The 17,882-nt window shown below is 41.5% G+C and overlaps 1 protein-coding gene across 1 annotated transcript in view; it reads left to right on the forward strand.

Annotated features, from left to right (window-relative positions):
* The window catches only part of BARD1 (BRCA1 associated RING domain 1), a 46,812-nt gene that overhangs the window by 17,443 nt on the left and 11,487 nt on the right, over positions 1–17,882 (forward strand). Inside the window, exons 5-8 of the mRNA XM_058028169.1 lie at positions 5,933–6,013; positions 7,926–8,098; positions 15,474–15,582; positions 17,048–17,183. Of these exons, the coding sequence (XP_057884152.1) occupies positions 5,933–6,013; positions 7,926–8,098; positions 15,474–15,582; positions 17,048–17,183 (499 nt within the window). The remainder of the gene's footprint in view (positions 1–5,932; positions 6,014–7,925; positions 8,099–15,473; positions 15,583–17,047; positions 17,184–17,882) is intronic.

Below are 17,882 nucleotides of genomic sequence, written 5' to 3' on the forward strand. Positions count from 1 at the left end.
TGATGACCATTTAACCATTTTATGATAATAATGATAATCTAGTTCAATTCATGATAACATGATAATCTAGTTCCAGTTATAATCCATAGTTTCATTTATGTTAACCATTTAACCATTTTATGATAACCCTGATAATCTAGTTCCATTCATGATAACCATGATAATTCATAGTTCCATTTATGATAATCCATAGTTCCATTCATGATAACCATGGTAGTCTAGTTCCATTTATGATAATCCACAGTTCCATTTATGACAACCATTTAACCATTTTATGATAACCATGATAATCCATAGTTCCATTTATGATAATCCACAGTTCCATTTATGACAACCATTTAACCATTTTATGATAACCATGATAATCCATAGTTCCATTTATGATAATCCACAGTTCCATTTACGATAACCATGTAACCATTTTATGATAACATGATAATCTAGTTCCAGTTATGATAATCCACAGTTCCATTTATGATAACCATTTAACCAATTTATGATAACCACGATAATCTAGTTCCATTCATGATAACCATGATAATCTAGTTCCATTCATGATAACCATGATAATCCAGTTCCAGTTCTGATAATCCATAGTTCCATTTATAATAACCATTTAATCATTTTATGATAACCATGATAATCTAGTTCTATTTATGATAATCCATAGTTCCATTTATGATAACCATTTAACCATTTTATGATAATAATGATAATCTAGTTCCATTCATGATAACCATGATGTTCCAGTTATGATAATCCATAGTTCCATTTATGTTAACCATTTAACCGTTTTATGATAACCATGATAATCTAGTTCCATTCATGATAACCATGATAATCCATAGTTCCAGTTATGATAATCCACTGTTCCATTTATGTTAACCATGGTAATCCAGTTCCATTTATGATAATCCACAGTTCCATTTATGACAACCATTTAACCATTTTATGATAACCATGATAATCTAGTTCCATTTATGATAATCCACAGTTCCATTTATGACAACCATTTAACCATTTTATGATAACCATGATAATCTAGTTCCATTTATGATAATCCACAGTTCCATTTATGATAACCATTTAACCATTTTATGATAACCACGATAATCTAGTTCCATTTATGATAATCTATTCCTCCACAGCTTAAACAAGCAAATGGCATTGTCTTTGAAAGAGGGATTTTTTGGTTCGTTTGACCTAAAGATTGAAGTTGCTTGATTAAGTTTGTAAATAAAAGAAGAAATATTGGTTGAAGGAGTACAGCTTTTTAGCTTCACCTTCATGTACTCTCCTAATTTGTTGGATCTCTCTCATTAACTGGTAGAATGTGTGTGTGTTCTGGTAGAACATATTTCCATTTATTTAGCAATTTGACTTTTTGGGTGGAAAATACCTTGCTTAATGGAAGTTGTAAAGGGCAAAATGGGAAAAAAAACCCTGTAAAATAGAACTAAAAGGACACTTGCAGTTCTTAACCATATGTATTAAATTCAGGACTTGAGGGAAAAGGGAAAAAAGCCTCCAACAAGCTTGTGTAAGCCAAGTAGAGATGGTTTTGTGGTCTTATGTCAGCTGTGGCTGCAGGAACTAAATTCTCCTTGGGAGGAGAAGTGCTAAAGGCCTGTAAATGCTCCTCTCTGTCCCATCTACTGCCAACAGATGGCCCCAGCGCCTTTCCTGCTTCTCCGGGAGCTGCGGTGCCGAGGAGGAGCAAACCCGAGCCGGCTTCACTGCCTTGTCACTACAGCTGAGCTTTGTTGTGAGCGTGAAATGTCCTGAGCTTTGTTTGTTCCGAATGGATAATTCTGCATTCTGCACTAGCTCCTGCCTTTTCAAGAGCTGGATGTAATCCTTCATTGATAATTAGATTTCAAAATAAACACATGCCTGGGAATTCTTAATGGTAGGAGCATTTCTCTACCTGCTGTTTGCCTTGTTCTCCTTTTCTGAACAAGAAGTGTCTCCACTTAACGTGTCCCCTCTGCTAAGAGGGTCTCTCCTTGTGTCCCCTGGTTCTGGCTTCTTGGTGCAGCCTGGTGATTTTCCTGCTGCCTCCAGTATACTCAAGGAACTCAATGTGCAAAATTAATTTCAGCATTAGTCAAAGCACATCTTTATGCAGCATGTTGGAATTAGTCATTCCATACTGCTAGGTGTAGTTTCTTCTGCTCTCTTGTGGAGGGCAGACCTGGCATTGACACATTTGTGTCTGGATTTGCACCTCTGTGCTCCTTACTTTTGTTTAAAGTTTAGCAAAGCATTTATTAGCTTATAAGTGTTAGTGATTCCATCAACTTGGGTAGAAGTGGCCAGTGTAAAAAATAACCAAGCCACTTTTTTTTTTTAGTAATGGATCACAGTTATTTGGCTGGACTTGTCATCAGCCTCTGGAAGATGCAGGCAAATGTCAGAGGCACCATGGTTGGATTTGATAATCTTATAGGTCTTTTCCAACCATAATGATGATCTTATAGGTCTTTTCCAGCCATAATAATTCCATACTAATAGGTGTAAATTTCTTCTGCCCTCATGTGGAGGGCAGACCTGGCATTGACATATTTGTGTCTGGATTTGCACCTCTGTGCTCCTTATTCTTGTTTAAGAGTTCAGCAAAGCATTTATTAGCTTATAAATGTTAGTAATTCCATCAATTTGGGTAGAAGTGGCCAATGTAAAAAATAACCAAGCCACTCTTTTTTTACTCTTGGATCACAGTTATTTGGCTTGTCTTGTCATCTAAACCTGATATCAGCCTCTGGAAGATGCAGGCAAATGTCAGAGGCACTATGGTTGGATTTGATGCTCTTAGAGGTCTTTTCCAGCCATAATCATTCCATACTAACAGGTGTAAATTTCTTCTGCCCTCATGTGGAGGGAAGACCTGGCATTGACATATTTGTGCCTGGATTTGCACCTCTGTGCTCCTTACTTTTGTTTAAAGTTTAGCAAAGCATTTATTAGCTTATAAGTGTTAGTAATTCCATCAACTTGGGTAGAAGTGGCCAGTGTGAAAAATAACCAAGCCACTTTTTTTTTTTTTAGTATTGGATCACAGTTATTTGGCTGGACTTGTCATCAGCCTCTGGAAGATGCAGGCAAATGTCAGAGGCACTATGGTTGGATTTGATAATCTTATAGGTCTTTTCCAACCATAATGATGATCTTATAGGTCTTTCCCAGCCATAATCATTCCATACTAATAGGTATAAATTTCTTCTGCTCTCTTGTGGTGGGCAGACTTGGAATTGACATATTTGTGTCTGGATTTGCACCTCTGTGCTCCTTATTCTTGTTTAAGAGTTTAGCAAAGCGTTTATTAGCTTATAAATGTTAGTAATTCCATCAATTTGGATAGAAGTGGTCAGTGTAAAAAATAACCAAGCCACTCTTTTTTAAGTATTGGATCACAGTTATTTGGCTGGACTTGTCATCTAAACCTGATATCAGCCTCTGGAAGATGCAGGCAAATGTCAGAGGCACTATGGTTGGATTTGATGCTCTTCTAGGTCTTTTCCAGCCATAATCATTCCATACTAACAGGTGTAAATTTCTTCTGCTCTCTTGTGGAGTGAAGACCTGGCATTGACATATTTGTGTCTGGATTTGCACCTCTGTGCTCCTTACTTTTGTTTAAAGTTTAGCAAAGCATTTATTAGCTTATAAATGTTAGTAATTCCATCAACTTGGGTAGAAGTGGCCAGTGTAAAAAATAACCAAGCCACTCTTTTTTACTCTTGGATCACAGTTGTTTGGCTGGACTTGTCATCTAAACCTGGTATCAGCCTCTGGAAGATGCAGGCAAATGTCAGAGGCACTATGGTTGGATTTGATGCTCTTAGAGGTCTTTTCCAACCAAAATGATTCTCTAATTGTGGTCCTGCTTTGATAACATGTCTATGAATGATCTGCCACTTGAAATTTCGTCTTGTGCTTTTTGAAGCTGGATGTTCACCTTCTGGTGGCTGAGGGAAGAGCCTCTGAGGACACAAAGGCCCGTTCTCCTGGCTCTGGCTTGTTAACACCTCTCTTGTAATCCTGACTGGCAGCCCCCATCCAGGCACTGCACAGCCCATGACAGCTTTCCCTCCTTGCTGTCACTCTCAGTGCTCTGTGCTGCTTGTAGGGAGCAGGTTCCATCTACAGATGACATGATGACAATATTTATCTTCTGTTAAGCAGCAAAACAGCAATTTTCTAATTTTGACATGGGCCTGGATTTGAGTCTGGGGATGTTGTCAGTCCTGGTGTCCACACCAGCAACATTTCCTTTGATGTTTTACAAATCAATGCTCACATAACTGATGTGAAAAGCTGTGCTAGTATCTGATGCCCACACAAATTATTAGCTGTGCTTCCTGCTTTAAAGCAGTGCTCCTGAAATGTCAAACCCTTTGCAGTGCATGTTTGCAAACTGAACTTTAAATGATAAGCTCAGCTCTCGCTCATTATAGATAATTGTGTTCTCTGTGTCTTAATGCTGAGCTGCCTCTGAAGAACTCCTCAGGTTTGATCTATGTCTGTTACCTTGCAACCATAAAGAATATGCTGCTGCTCCAAGCCTTTAATTGCTGTGAAAGGTAACATTTTGCTGGGACATCCAGCAAAATGTGAATATAGCACGTGAAATTTATCTCTGATGTGTTAATTTGCTTGATGGTGGTAAAGCCAGCGAATCTCAGCATTTATTTCGGTGAGTTTTGAGTTTTACAGTTGTTGCTTGCTGGATTTATTTTTGCAGAGCAGTCTGTCTTAATGTTTTTTCTAACTTAAAGAGTAAAGATTAAAGCTGTTTTGTTTTTTCAAAGAGTTTCTTGGTAACAAAATCGGATTAAGTTTGTTTTTATTGTATTTAAAGCTTAATATAATATTCTCTCACCTTTTCCAAGGCTTGCTTGAAATTCCTTGACTTCCCATTACTTAAAGGCATTAAACTTGGTGCATATCATGGATTAAATTTCTCTCTTTCAGATCTTTTTTTATATTGTATATTTAGCCCTGGCAAGAGCTACATACCACTTTAATAGTCTCTTCATTTGGGATCTCAATACCCTGGTCTAGGCAAAGTGTCTGCAGTTGTATTGAAATACTTCATTTTGCCTAAAATTATAAGAATTGAGGCCTGCACTGCAGAGGTCTCCTTGCCTCAGCTTCCACAGGCACCTTCTCCTTACCTATTTATAGCTGCATCTGGATATGCTCCAATCTTATTACCAGCTTTTGTTTTTCAGGGTGTCAAAACCTCTGATTCACAAATTCTGCCCTTTTGCTTCCTTTGCCTCATCTCTATGCAGCCTCTTTTCCTTAGGCTCTGCATCAGTTTCCACCCTTTCCACACCTCCTTGCTAACAGTGAAAGCTGAGTGTAGCATTTTCCCAAAAAGCAAATTAAAACTATTTTGGTAGATCGCTGTCAGAGAAAGTGTCAATGAGATTCAACATAAAGTAGTAATTGCAGTGTTAAATAAAACTCTTTTCCTTTCGTGGAAAACCAATTTCTAGAAGCTTGTCAGGCTTATTAATTTATTTCACCTGTGTTTTCAGACAGTTACTTTGATTAACTTGAAAAAAAATCCAGTCTGAAGGACGAGGAAATTCTCAATAAATGTTCCTGAGGTTAATGCTTGCAGTTTGACTGTAGTGGACAGATTGCAATTTGTTCAAACTTTTCCATTTATTTTGAATTAACTCTGTTACACACATAGTTTTTATCTAGAAATATGTCTTTGTGTAAAGTATGTGGGTGGTTCTAAATGAACAGCAATGATTAACTGTGATCTCCAGGTCAGTTGAGCTTTTGTTATCCTGACAATATCTACATGGAAGGCTTACATTATAACATTTTTATTGCAGCTAAATTTATAATTATATTGTATCTATGTATTTTCTTCATTACTTTTTCATAACTCTGTTTTTTTTATCCTGTGTAGGGTGACTTAGCAGCTGTGGAGGAGCTGCTGAAAAACGGGGCAGATCCCAATGTCAAAGATAATGCTGGCTGGACACCACTGGTGAGTGTTGAAGGCTTCTTTCTGTCATCTGTCTTCTAATCACATTTCACTTCATCCCTCCTTTCCTCTCTGATATTTTACTTCCCTTCACACACATTTAGGTGACAGAGAATTATGCAAAGTGCAGGAGTGATGATAAACAAGGTTGAAATAATTCATCAGCAGCCACTGACCTGCCCAGGTGTCATTGTCCTTTGCTGGGGTGAAGGGCAGGCCACAAAATTGATCAGCTGGTGACTCTGCAAATGCAGACAATACAGCTGGGATAACTCAAAAATTATCAATTCAAAACAATGCTTGTATTTAATGGGTTCCTAATGTCCTCAGTGGTTTGGAAATATATCAAGTAGTGGTGTGAAAAAATTGCTCGATTGAATTACAGAAAATAAACAAAAGGTTCTTGTCAACCATGACTTCTTCCTCTCCTGCAGAATACTCCTGGCAGCCTGTAATCTGGAGGGGTTTGTTCCCTGTGGTCTAACTTGCACACAGTTGGCCTTTGTTCAGTTCTTCTTGGGGCTTTCTGTCAGTGTTGGGCTGGCACAGACATATTTTATGAAAAATCTTTTTGCTAAGATCTTTTCTCTTAAGAAGCTGAGAGGCCTCAGAAATGAAATGTAAACAATGGTTATCTGGTGCTGTGGAATGCAACAGGTGCAGCTGTGATTGGTCTCATGTGGTTTTTAATTAATGGTCAATCACAGTCAGCTGTCTTGGACTCTCTGGTCAGTCACAAGATCCTCTCTCTTTTTCCTCTCCTCTCCCCTCTCTCCTTTTCTTTTTCCTCTCTTCTTTTTCCTCTCTCTTCTTTTTCCCCTCTCCTTTTCTTTTTCCTCTCTCCTTTTCTTTTAATATAATAAAACAAAATAATACATCAGCCTTCTGAAACATGAAATCAAGATACTCATCTCTTCCCTCATCCTGGGACCCCTGCAGACGCCACCACATTCGGTGACCCCGAGTGAAGAACATTCCCACATGGGGTTCCCAGGTAAATTCCTGTCAGGAATGTGACACAGCACTCTTGCATCATCTTCCCTGCCATCTGTGGAGTGCTGCCATGGGTTCTGGAGTCCCCCTGTGGGTTCTGTTTCACCTGAGTCCCTGTCACCATCCGTCCTTAACAGAAGGGTTTCCTGATGGTTCGTGGATTGATCTCAGGGTGCAAAAAAACCAACACAGCACAGGGAGATTGCAGTAATAATCAAAACAGATGCACGTTTATTGAGTGACCATAGCAAAATGTGATAGAGGGATTAAGGGAGAGAAAAAGATAAAGAGGGGGATATAGCTACCAAATGTAGAGACAAAGTCCTTTGGTCCACTCCAGTTGAGGATCTCGCCCTCCGTTGGGGAGATCTCGAAATCTCCAGCTAACTCAGAGGTTTTTATTATGATAACTCTATTGGAAATTGTGAAGGGGAGGAAAGAGATACCATAAAGAGTAGTTGTAACAGGCAGTCCATGCTCTCAGCAGTAAGCAAGAGCCATTGTCTCCTTGGTCCAGTGGTCTCACCTGTAGGCAAAGATACAGGTTTGGTTAGCTTGCCTCCCCCACACACCTCCCCTGGGTTGGGGGGGTTTCAGTCCCAGTCCTTGGAAGGAGGAGAGGGGCCTTTTCACAGAGGGATTTCATGTCTTGATCTTTGATGGAGAGGCTCCTTTCATCTGTCTGTCTGTCACAGTGCTGGGACAGCTTCCAAGGCTATTGTTACAAAAAGCACACAGTGCCCCCTTCTTCTCATTGGGCTCAGTGTAACATACAGCAAACAACAGCTTAGCGCTGTGCTCAGATCTCCAGCCCCGTGGCGTGTGTAACTTTCTCCCACAGAGAAGACAGGAGGGGTCTTCTCTTCAGTGGCCCTCAAACGAGGGACAGACTCTCACGGCGCCCCCGTGTGTTCCCCCGCAGCACGAGGCGTGTAACCACGGGCACAGGGAGGTGGTGGAGCTGCTGCTGCGGCACCGGGCGCTGGTGAACACCACGGGCTACCAGAACGACTCTCCGCTGCACGACGCCGCCAGGAACGGCCACCTGGCCGTGGTGGAGCTGCTGCTGCTGCACGGCGCCTCCCGCCACGCCGTGTGAGTACTGGCACTGCACCCGGGCTGTTCCTGCCTTTACTGGGGGTGTTAGAGAATGTGAAGCACTGCTGGTGATAAATGTGCTTTGTGGGTGTTCAGTGTGTGCTGTTAAATGTGTGCTCTGCTGTGCGTACCAGGTGGGTGTTGCCTTTCCTTTTGGTTTTGTCCTAAGCTTTTCTGAGGATTGCCTGAGTCGCAGATAGCTGGAGTACTGGAGAGGAAAGTAACAACATATGCTCACCCTAATCTTACACTTTCCTGTTGGCATCTTGTTATAGCTGCTGTCAGCTCTAAGATGCTGAGCTAGATGAGTTTTGAACTGCTACAGCTGGTTTTTGTCTCTTTACTTTTACTACACTACTTGCTAGCAGAAGGCATTTTGCTCCAGTCTCTTCTGTTTTCACAAATGACATAGAGGCTGAGATTTGGGAATTTTCACTTTTGCCTTTCTGGATCAAAGCACTAATCCTTGGTATACCTTTTAATTAAAAAAAAAAAAAAAAGCAGCTAAGTAATATTTTCAGTTGACTCTTCTATACATTTAAGTCTCCTGAAGATTTTGGCATTTGTGTATAGGAGGTGGTGAAGAATGTTTCAGTGTATGAACAACTCCTGTTAGCATTCCAGGCACTAATATAATCTTAGGGGTTGTATTGTTGTTGTGCCAGGGCCTGTGTGTATAAATTTGAGTCCAGTGCAAATTGTCAATAGGTGTGTGCGTATAGAAACACAACAGGATGAAGTTTCTGTGGCAGCCAGATGAAGAAGCATCAACAAGTTCAGCTTAATCACTTCAGCTCTCAACATTCACACTCTTGAAGCTTAGAGAATTAAAGTACTTGGTGAGAAAGCACAGGGTTCTCATAAAGTCCTAATCTTGAATATACTAGAGTTTAGAAAGCAAGACAAAGGCAAAGCAAAGCAACAAGACTTTTGACTCACAACTTGAGCATGAAAAGGTAAAACAAAGATCAGTTGTTCATCTTCACTTTGTTCTTGAGCAGCAAGGACTGGTGCACCTGGAGAAGCTGCCAGTTTCAGAGATTTTCAAGCCCCTTGAACACGAGGAGCTGGTTGTGTCACACTGAGCACGTGTGTGTCTGCTGTTTGAAAGCACAGCCAGCAGCTTTGCTGTGAGGTTGGGGCAGGGTTTCAGCTCTGCTGGCTTTGCTCAGCCCAGCTTCCAAGTGCCAGCCATGGACTCAGCAGGGCTCCTGTTAGCTCTGCTGCATGTGCTCCCACAAACAGAGGTCAAGCTGAACCTCTTTCTGCTCATTATATGTGAGCAAACATGACTCTGTTGAAACAGAAGCTTTTTAATCAGGGAAGGGGAGATTTATGTAAACCTTAAGCCCTGCTTTAACTTTTCACTGAATGTAGATAACATTCAGTTAAAATCTCTGAGAACAAATGTAGCTGCCATTAATCTTTGTGTGATTTGTCTGGGTGCTGTGGCAAAAATTCAGTCCTGTCCATCCTTCCTGGAATAACTGAGGCTTCCAGATCTTCTGTAGGCTCTCTGAAATGCTAGTGTGTGTGTTGCATGGAAAAGGGGTTGGGGTTTCCCCTCCCCCATTTTTACACATAGCATTGGAGCCACAGAGAAACAGATGTACAAGCCAAGTTTTCAGGCTTGCTCTGCTCACCTCTTCCAAACACTGTGAGGAAACAGCAGAAACAAGAACAGTGTGTCTGAGGCTCCTGAGAATGCCTTGTGCCTCCCTTCCCTCCTGTGCCCCAGTAGCTTCCAGCAGTGAATGGTGCTGTGATCTTCCCCTGGATCATGACCTTGCAAATCTCACAGGATATTTTTGCAGCCTCTGCCAGTTGTAGTCCTGATGAGGCAGTGGTTGGATTTGGCTAGGTAAGGGGTTTGAACATTCTTGCAGCTAGAAGGTTTAGTTAATTCTTTTTGCCTAGTGGATGCAGGTATCCTTGTAATGGAGTCACATCTGACAAGAGGCTTGTTTTTCTTCAGTGACTTTTTTCCTAGATCTCTGAAAGCAGCTGGCCACAGTTCTGAGAACAGGAGATGAGAACAGGCTGATCACTTCAAATGGTGCAATTACAGTTCATTTCATTATGGCTAGTTATAATCGATCTCTTTGTACTTAATGCTCACCTTCACATTATTTTAGGGTCTTTACAGTAGAAGTTGAAGCAGTGATGAGAGAGTTTGCATCTCCAAGGTGTATTTTCTTGAGGAGTGCCTTAACTTGAGAGGTGTGCAGTGTGTGAGCTAAGACTACACCAAACCAGTTTTGTCAAACGGATAAATTGGTCTAATTTTAGTTCACTTTTTTTTTTCTCTTTGGTGTATAAACCCCTTTCTAGTCCTTTTGTAGGCTCTCCAGGCTCACAATGAATTAACTTTCAGCCAAGGAGAGGTCTCTCCTTAATGTGGTGGGATAAAGTGATTCTTCTTTATCTCACAGGAGCGGGGAGGAAAGTTTGATGAGTTCACTGTGGTTACTTAAGTGTTTTACTTTAGCTAAACTAAGTAAAATGTGAACATGACAAATGCATTCAAATCTTACTTGGGACACCATGAAATATATAGCATGAAACCTCCCAGGAGTGACTGATGTCTTGCTGCTGTCTTAACAGTAGAATTAACTCAGTTTGGTGTCTTAATGCCCCTTGTGTGCTGAAGAGTTAATCTACTGGAACAAAACCAGAGCTTGCATCCAACAGCCTGCTTAGAGCAGTAGTTTGGGAATTGAGCATGATACTCAGTTGTGCCAGGTGAAATTGATTTTAAAGGTGTGCAGGAATGACTGACAGCAGCTCCAAAGGCAGGTGAGACACACTGGTCTGTGGAGGAGTGTAGGATTTATCTGGGAAACCTCAGTGGGTGAGGTACAGCCCTGTCCAGAGAGCTGAGACTTTGCCCTTTCAGATTTAGATGTCAGATATTCACAAACCCATCCAGTGGGCACATTCCAAGTGCCTTTCAGGCTGTGTTTTTCTCTTTTCATGTTAACTTGTAGTGCATTAAGAAATGGCTCTATATAACAGGAAGCAGCCATGTATCTTTTGGACCAAGCAGGAACAGATGAGGGCTTCCTCTTTTGCCAGAAATTAATCCTGGGATTTCCTTATTCCTTGGCAAAAGTTCTTTTTGGAAATCTGTGAGATTGAATAGTTGTGGCACTGCAGTTGTCCACAACTTCATTGAAGTTTTCACTGTCTGGGAGAGACACAAACTACAAATGAAAAATATTACATGGACCAGTGGACCTATTTAAAGGTGTGCAGTAATGACTGACAGCAGGTCCAAAGGCAGGTAAGACTTGCTGGTCTGTGGAGGGATGTAGGATTTCTCTGGGAAACCTCAGTGGGTGAGGTACAGCCCTATCCAGAGAGCTGAGACTTTGCCATTTCAGATTTTGATGTCAGATATTCACAAACCCATCCAGTGGGCATGTTCCAAGTGCCTTTCAGGCTGTGTTTTTCTCCTTTGATATTAACTTGTAATGCATTAAGAATGGCTCTATATAACAGGAAGCAGCCATGTGTCTTTTGGACCAAGCAGGAACAGATGAGGGCTTCAATTAATCCTGAGATTTCTTATTCTTTGGCAAAATTTCTTTCTTGAAGTCTATGAAATGTAATAGTCATGGCACTTCAGTTGTCCACAACTTCATTGAAGTTTTCACTGACTGGGAGAGACACAAACTACAAATGAAAAATATTATATGGACCAGTGGACCTATTAATTGTCCTACTGGTCCTGTTAGTTTTTTACATTAATCTCCTACACATAACTAATTTTTATTTTTATGGCTTTTTACAACATGCTTGAATTCTTCTTTCTTTGCTTCACAGCAAGCCAAGTGATTTGAAAAATTAGATCTGTGCATTTGCAATTTCACAGTACTTCCTAAATGCTTTCACTCAAATGGGCTGTCTTTCCAGTTCTTCATGCACACTAAGTTTAGCATTAGCAGAAACTGTCATCTTGCTCTGGGTTTTTAGGTGTAGTGGTTGTGAGTCTGACTCTGAACAAACCTGTGGGAGTGCTAAGGGGAAGACCATGGTCCTCAATTATAAATGGCACAGGGACAAAAATGATTATAACCTGCAGTCATTCCAGGAGGCATTAGACTCATGGCACTGATACTATTTTGTCTCCTTATTCTGAGTCAGGATAGTGCAGGTCTTTGCTGCCCAAGTGCAAGACAGTGTGCTGAGCTTCCTGCTGGCAGTAGGTTAATTAAATTCCTGGCTCTGTTTGGATATCTCAGATGGTCTTTCTGGCTACACAGATGAGGTTTTCTTCCCTGTGTCAGGTTCAGAAAAGGTTTCTACTTAGCACTTATTTTTAAAATCCAGGTGCTGCCTGGGGAGCCCTGAGCCAATCAGATTTCCATGTCTGGAGTTAGTGGGTAGTGCACTGGGACCTGGCTGCAGGATTTCCTTCATTGCTGAACTCTTCTGTGGGACTGGGGCAAAACTTGGTTTGTGGAGCAGCTTAAAAGCCCTGATTATAAAGAATTGCAAAGTATTATGTCATTTCATGGAAAGTCACACTCAGATTTGGTTGTGTTGCTCCTCACTGGGCTCCTCTTCGTTCTCAGCACAGCCATCCTGCTGTGGGATTGGATTTGTTGCAGCTGTAGAAGCCCCCTACTGATTATTCAGTACCTTGATGACTGGCTGACAGGAGGCTGCTTGCACCCAAATGTACACTTGACTCTGGAACGTTTGAAAAAACTTCTAGAAAGGCCACTTGCCTTCTGGTAGAAAGAAGGGTGCCTTGGGGACCTTGTATTCCAGCTTAGGCACCTCAGTAATTTCTCTCCAGCAGAAACACTTTGTGTTCCTGCTGAGTGTGGAACTCATCATGTGCACTGGAGCCATTCCCAGCAACCCCAGATTTGTAGGAGGAGCACACAGAGTTATTGGTATTTCTGAAAACACTGTTTGTGTGTTAGGGTGGATGTAATGTGCACGTCTGATTTGGTTTTGACTATTGGGTAACAATTCATCTTAGAACAAGGTGGATGATTTCCCTTGTTCAGATGGATGTGAGCACCATTTCCCTAAAGCTTCTGCTCCCCATTCCCCTGCCTTACTAAAAAAGTACAAATGTAGTTTTCATCCTTTCTCTTTGAAAAGTAAATTACAACACTCTCCTCCTTGAAAATCTGTTGTTAGGATGTGTTCCTTGTATTGGTTTTGATTATGTAAACCCTCTTTTCTCCTGTTTCAGCTACACTTTCACACTCTGTTTAAGCTCAACAATCTGTTTAGTTGCAAATATTCTAAAGTCCTAAACCATTTCTTCTGCTGGTGTTCCTTTTTCAGACCTCAGCTCTAAAACTTGTCACAATTTAACTAAGCCACCTTAACATGCAGTAAATAACCCTTAATTCTTCAATGCTGAATAATGATGGGACAGCATGTCACAACACTCTAGTGTAAGAAGCAACTAAAACAAGCATAAAACTGTAGCAGAAAATTGTAAGTGAATACAGAAGGAGGAGCTGGAGCTTGTGTTTGTACAGTTCAATCGGCAAAAAATGTTCTGTATTTAACTGGGGTGGTCTATGTCTTTTTAATGGTAAACATTGATGAGGGTTTTCTTTCTAGGATAAACATTGAGTTTTTTTTTTCTATGGTAAACATTGATGAGTTTTTTCCAACAGTCAAGAACCTTACTGTGCTTTTGGAGGGAAAAGCACTCCCAAATCTGTGCTACTGACATGCAGGGATTCCTCCCTCTGCTTAGCTCACAGTGGAAGGTCAGCCAGCTAGTCTAAAGGTGATTTGGGGGTGTTTGATGATATTTCTATGCATTTCTCCCCCTGTCTGGATGCATTGTTCAAAGGAGCTTTATCTTGCAGCAGTTTGAGTTGAATATTGGCCTTATTTAAGGAAAGGGCAAGAGCTACCCTGATGATGCATGACAAAGCAGGAACAGCATGACAATATTTAATGGGCTGCAACTCCCAGCCTGGGCAGAGATTTAACCAATTATCTTTCAGTCTGCACAGTTTCTATCATGCCTGCACTGTGCTCATTAGTAGCACAGAAGAGCTTGGGGTTGGTAATGGTGTAAAACACCATCCTGGACTCTTCTGGGGGGATTTTTGTGGCTTGGTGTTTTCCCCAGGGGCTGTGTTAGTGAGCAGGGCTACAGAAGGGTGCTAAGGTCAGACTTATCTTTCAGCTCAGCACTGGCCAAAGCCTCCTAGTTAAGTCAGAGTGGAGACTTAATAATTTGAGCTGCTCTTTGGGCTGGATTGGGTTATGGCCTTCTGTGGAACTCCCTGTAAAGCTTCCTGGATTCCTACTGCACAGAAATGTGTGGCCAAGAGAGAGCTCTTCAAAGCTGCAGTGGTCCTGTGACCTCTTTAAATGTTTCATTGTTTGATGACTAAGCTTGCCAGGTTTCAGACACTGAGTCAGGGCTTTGTTCTCATGACAAGCTTCCCCTCCATAATGAGCTCCCCTTGTGCCTTTGGAGAGCCAGAGCTGTGTGAGGTGGGCAGCAGAGGATCAGCTGCAGCAGCCATGATTCTCACAAAGGGCAAAGCAAGCAGAATATTTCCCCAGAGTGCTGGCAGAGGCTCCTGTTTGCTAATGGCAGTGATACCTGTTCTGCAATTTCAGGCTTCCCTCCCCTCACTGCTGTCCTGCAGCAGCAAAGTTGTGTGGAGAAGAAATTGAAGCCATGGCTGAGTTTGATGTGTTTGTAGCAATCACCTTTGTCTGAGGAGTGCTAAAAGAGGAAATCAGTCTGGAAGCACAGCTAATAACTATGAGGTGCCACCTGCAATCAATAGCTTTGAACAAAATTGTCAAACCAACTGAAATCTGACTGAATTGGCTCTAATGTGTTCTGTGGAACAGTACACTGAGGGAAAATGAGATGCACACTCAGAGTTGGAAGTGCAAGGGAGCTGTGGTTCCCAAGTAGGAAGCAGATAGCTTTTCCCATAAAAGCACTACCACATCAAGCTCCCATGTTTAATACACTATGGAGAGTCTTCTGACATGTCTTTTATGGCAAATGGATAAGCCAAAAATACATTGCTTGGTTCTATGACTGCAATGAAAGATTAAAGCTGAAATTTCTGGGTCTTGCAAATGATATCAAAGTGCATCTTGAGACAGTTTAACAGAGGCTGTGGTTTATTTAACTGAACATTCTGCTCTGAGCATCCCTTACTCCTCAGCCGAATGCAACAGCTTGTAATTCAGTATCCATCTGTCTTGGATGCAATTCTTACTTGAAGCTTTGTGCTTTTAGCTGAAATTACATATTAATAAGAAAGTGGGAGGGAAAGCTACCCAGCTAATATGCCTGGTTAGTTAAGAATCAAGTCACATTTTATTTACTTAAACCCATCTGTGCTTGTTTTGCCAGTAATATATTTGGTCTGCGGCCTGTGGACTACGCAGAAAGCAAAAAGATGAAATCTCTGCTCATGTTACCAGTGGAGAATGAATCATTTTCACTCACCCAGCCCTCTGAGGTAAATGTCTGTGTGGGTTTGTTTTTGTGTTTTGCTTTTTAACAGAACAACAAGCTGTGAGTTCTTCCTTTAAATATTGAAGGCTTGGATGTAAGTACAGTACATCACCTCCTTTACAGGGAGGCTTAAAATAGGCTGGGAGCTGTCTTGGACAGTGTTTCCAGGATGTGTGTGGAACACTGACAAACTATGAAGTTCTGTGTTACAGCTTTATATGGGAAGACAAAAGATGTTTCTTGTCATGTGGTTTTATTACAGGAGAACAAGCCTGTGTTATTCCTCAAGTATCAGTGCTTGATCTTTGCTGTTGATGTTGTTTTTCTGCATATCTAAATTTGTTCTGCTTTCCAAACTGCCTGCAAACAGCAGCAGCCTTTGTTCCAGGTGCTTTTTGTGTGCCTTTAAAAGGCTGTTCCACTGTCATCCTTTGTCCAGCAATGGAAATATCAGCTCAGCACTAGAAAATAGCTTTTGAGAGGTTGTGCTGGGATTTTTGTTTTTCTCCTCCTTTGGACAAAGACTTCCCAGGACTTGTAACCAGAATCAGGTGCTCAGACCTAACAAATGGCTGCATTATGAAATGCTTTGTGCTTCCCAGTGGAGGAGGATTAAGCTGACCTGGCTGATGGAAACAGCCCATATCTACTCCAGCCCATACAGCCTGCAAAGATCCCTCCTCATTGAGGTCACAGGGTACCCAGTGGCCAAAAGTAAACTTGCTGCTACACCAGGACTGATGTGGCTGTTCATTCCACCTGCAGCAGGTGTAAGATGTAGCTCTTCTGTGCCAAACAAACCATTTTGGTATTTGCATTTGCTTTGGGGTGAGTGTGTGCTCACATGGATGACTTGATCCAGAGCCTGAGGCTGTGGGGTAACTGGAGCTCAAAGGTCTGTCTGGGCTATGGAATCTGGAGTATTTAGGAAAAGCCAGGAGCTGCAGTATCCTAAAGCTTCTCTTACTTTGCATTAACACTACCCACATCTGAAATCCCACTTAAGCACTGGTTGCTTACAGGGTAAATATTAGGGGTTTCTACTAAAAGGAAATGCAGATATTAATTATGTAGGTTACTCAATAATGTTCTGTTAATACTTTGCTAGAAGTAGGAGGTTTTACTACTTAATTGGGATTTTTATTCTCCTTCAACACTGCAGTCTGCCAGGCTGTTTACACAGTGTTCAACCAGCTCTGTGTGTGCCCCCCAGTGTCTTTAAAAAGCACCAAAGAGGGCAAGGGAGGAAAAACTGATCCATGGTTTGGTACCTTGCATAAGCTTCATGAAGTATCTCTAATGTGGAGCTGATTTGTTACATGGACATTTATTCATGGCCCCTGTCCACTAAGCTTGCCATGAATTGTTTCAAAATGCTTATTCTTGAAAAAGAAAGCTGCCCAGTAAGTAAGTTGCTTTCTTTATGTTCCCAAATATTGAGCTGATTGCAGAATTTTATGTTCATGCAGGTGCTGAGCTCCAGCCAGCCAAGAAATGGACCCCTTGGTATACTGGGGAGCAATCTTAGTGTGGAGCAGCAGAAATTGCTGAACAAATTAGCAGCAGTCCTGAAGGCCCAGAGGTGCACTGAATTTAACAGCAGAGGTAAGGAGTCCTGTTGAAATGTCTCTGTCCAAATATAAGTAACTGCAGTCCTGCACTTTATGGTTTAAGGTACTACCTGCAAGAGGCTTTTTATCACTGCTGGGAAGGGCAGTTTCTGAAACCCCTGAGCTGTAGTTGCAGTGGGGTGATGGTGTGTTTTGCATGTAAACACATAATAAAGCTTGTCTGGCTATCAGGGCAGGAGGTTTCAGGGGGAGCCACAGTTTGGCAGTTTATTGTCTGTTATTTAAAATCCCAGAGTCTCCTCAGAGGCCTCTTCTCTTTACACCCCTTTTACCAACTTTAAGGTCTCTGCTTGTGAGACATCCTGTAAAGTTTTTACTCTCCAGAAGTGAGCCTTGGGGAGAAATGAGCCTTGAGAGAAGGGCATGGCATTGACTGAAAGTTTACATATCTTCTCACATGCTGCCTTCCTTCAGATTTTGTACTTCATTAAGATTGGTGAACCCAAATTATGGGGTTTGGTGGAGTTCTTTTCCCCTCAGTGAGGACAGCAATATTGTCTTTAATCCCTCCTGTTTTTCTTTGGAGTGCTTGTGAACAAAATGTTAAGATAATTTCCCCCTACCATCTTTCACTTCTGGATTACTATTCCAGAATGTTGAGTGGAGTTCTGTTAGCTTTGTATTAAAGCAGTGAGATCCCTCAGTAAGATTCCTGTCAGAGTTAAATATAACT

The sequence above is a fragment of the Melospiza georgiana genome, chromosome 7 (assembly GCF_028018845.1).
Source record: "Melospiza georgiana isolate bMelGeo1 chromosome 7, bMelGeo1.pri, whole genome shotgun sequence".
Taxonomy (NCBI): Eukaryota; Metazoa; Chordata; class Aves; order Passeriformes; family Passerellidae; genus Melospiza; species Melospiza georgiana.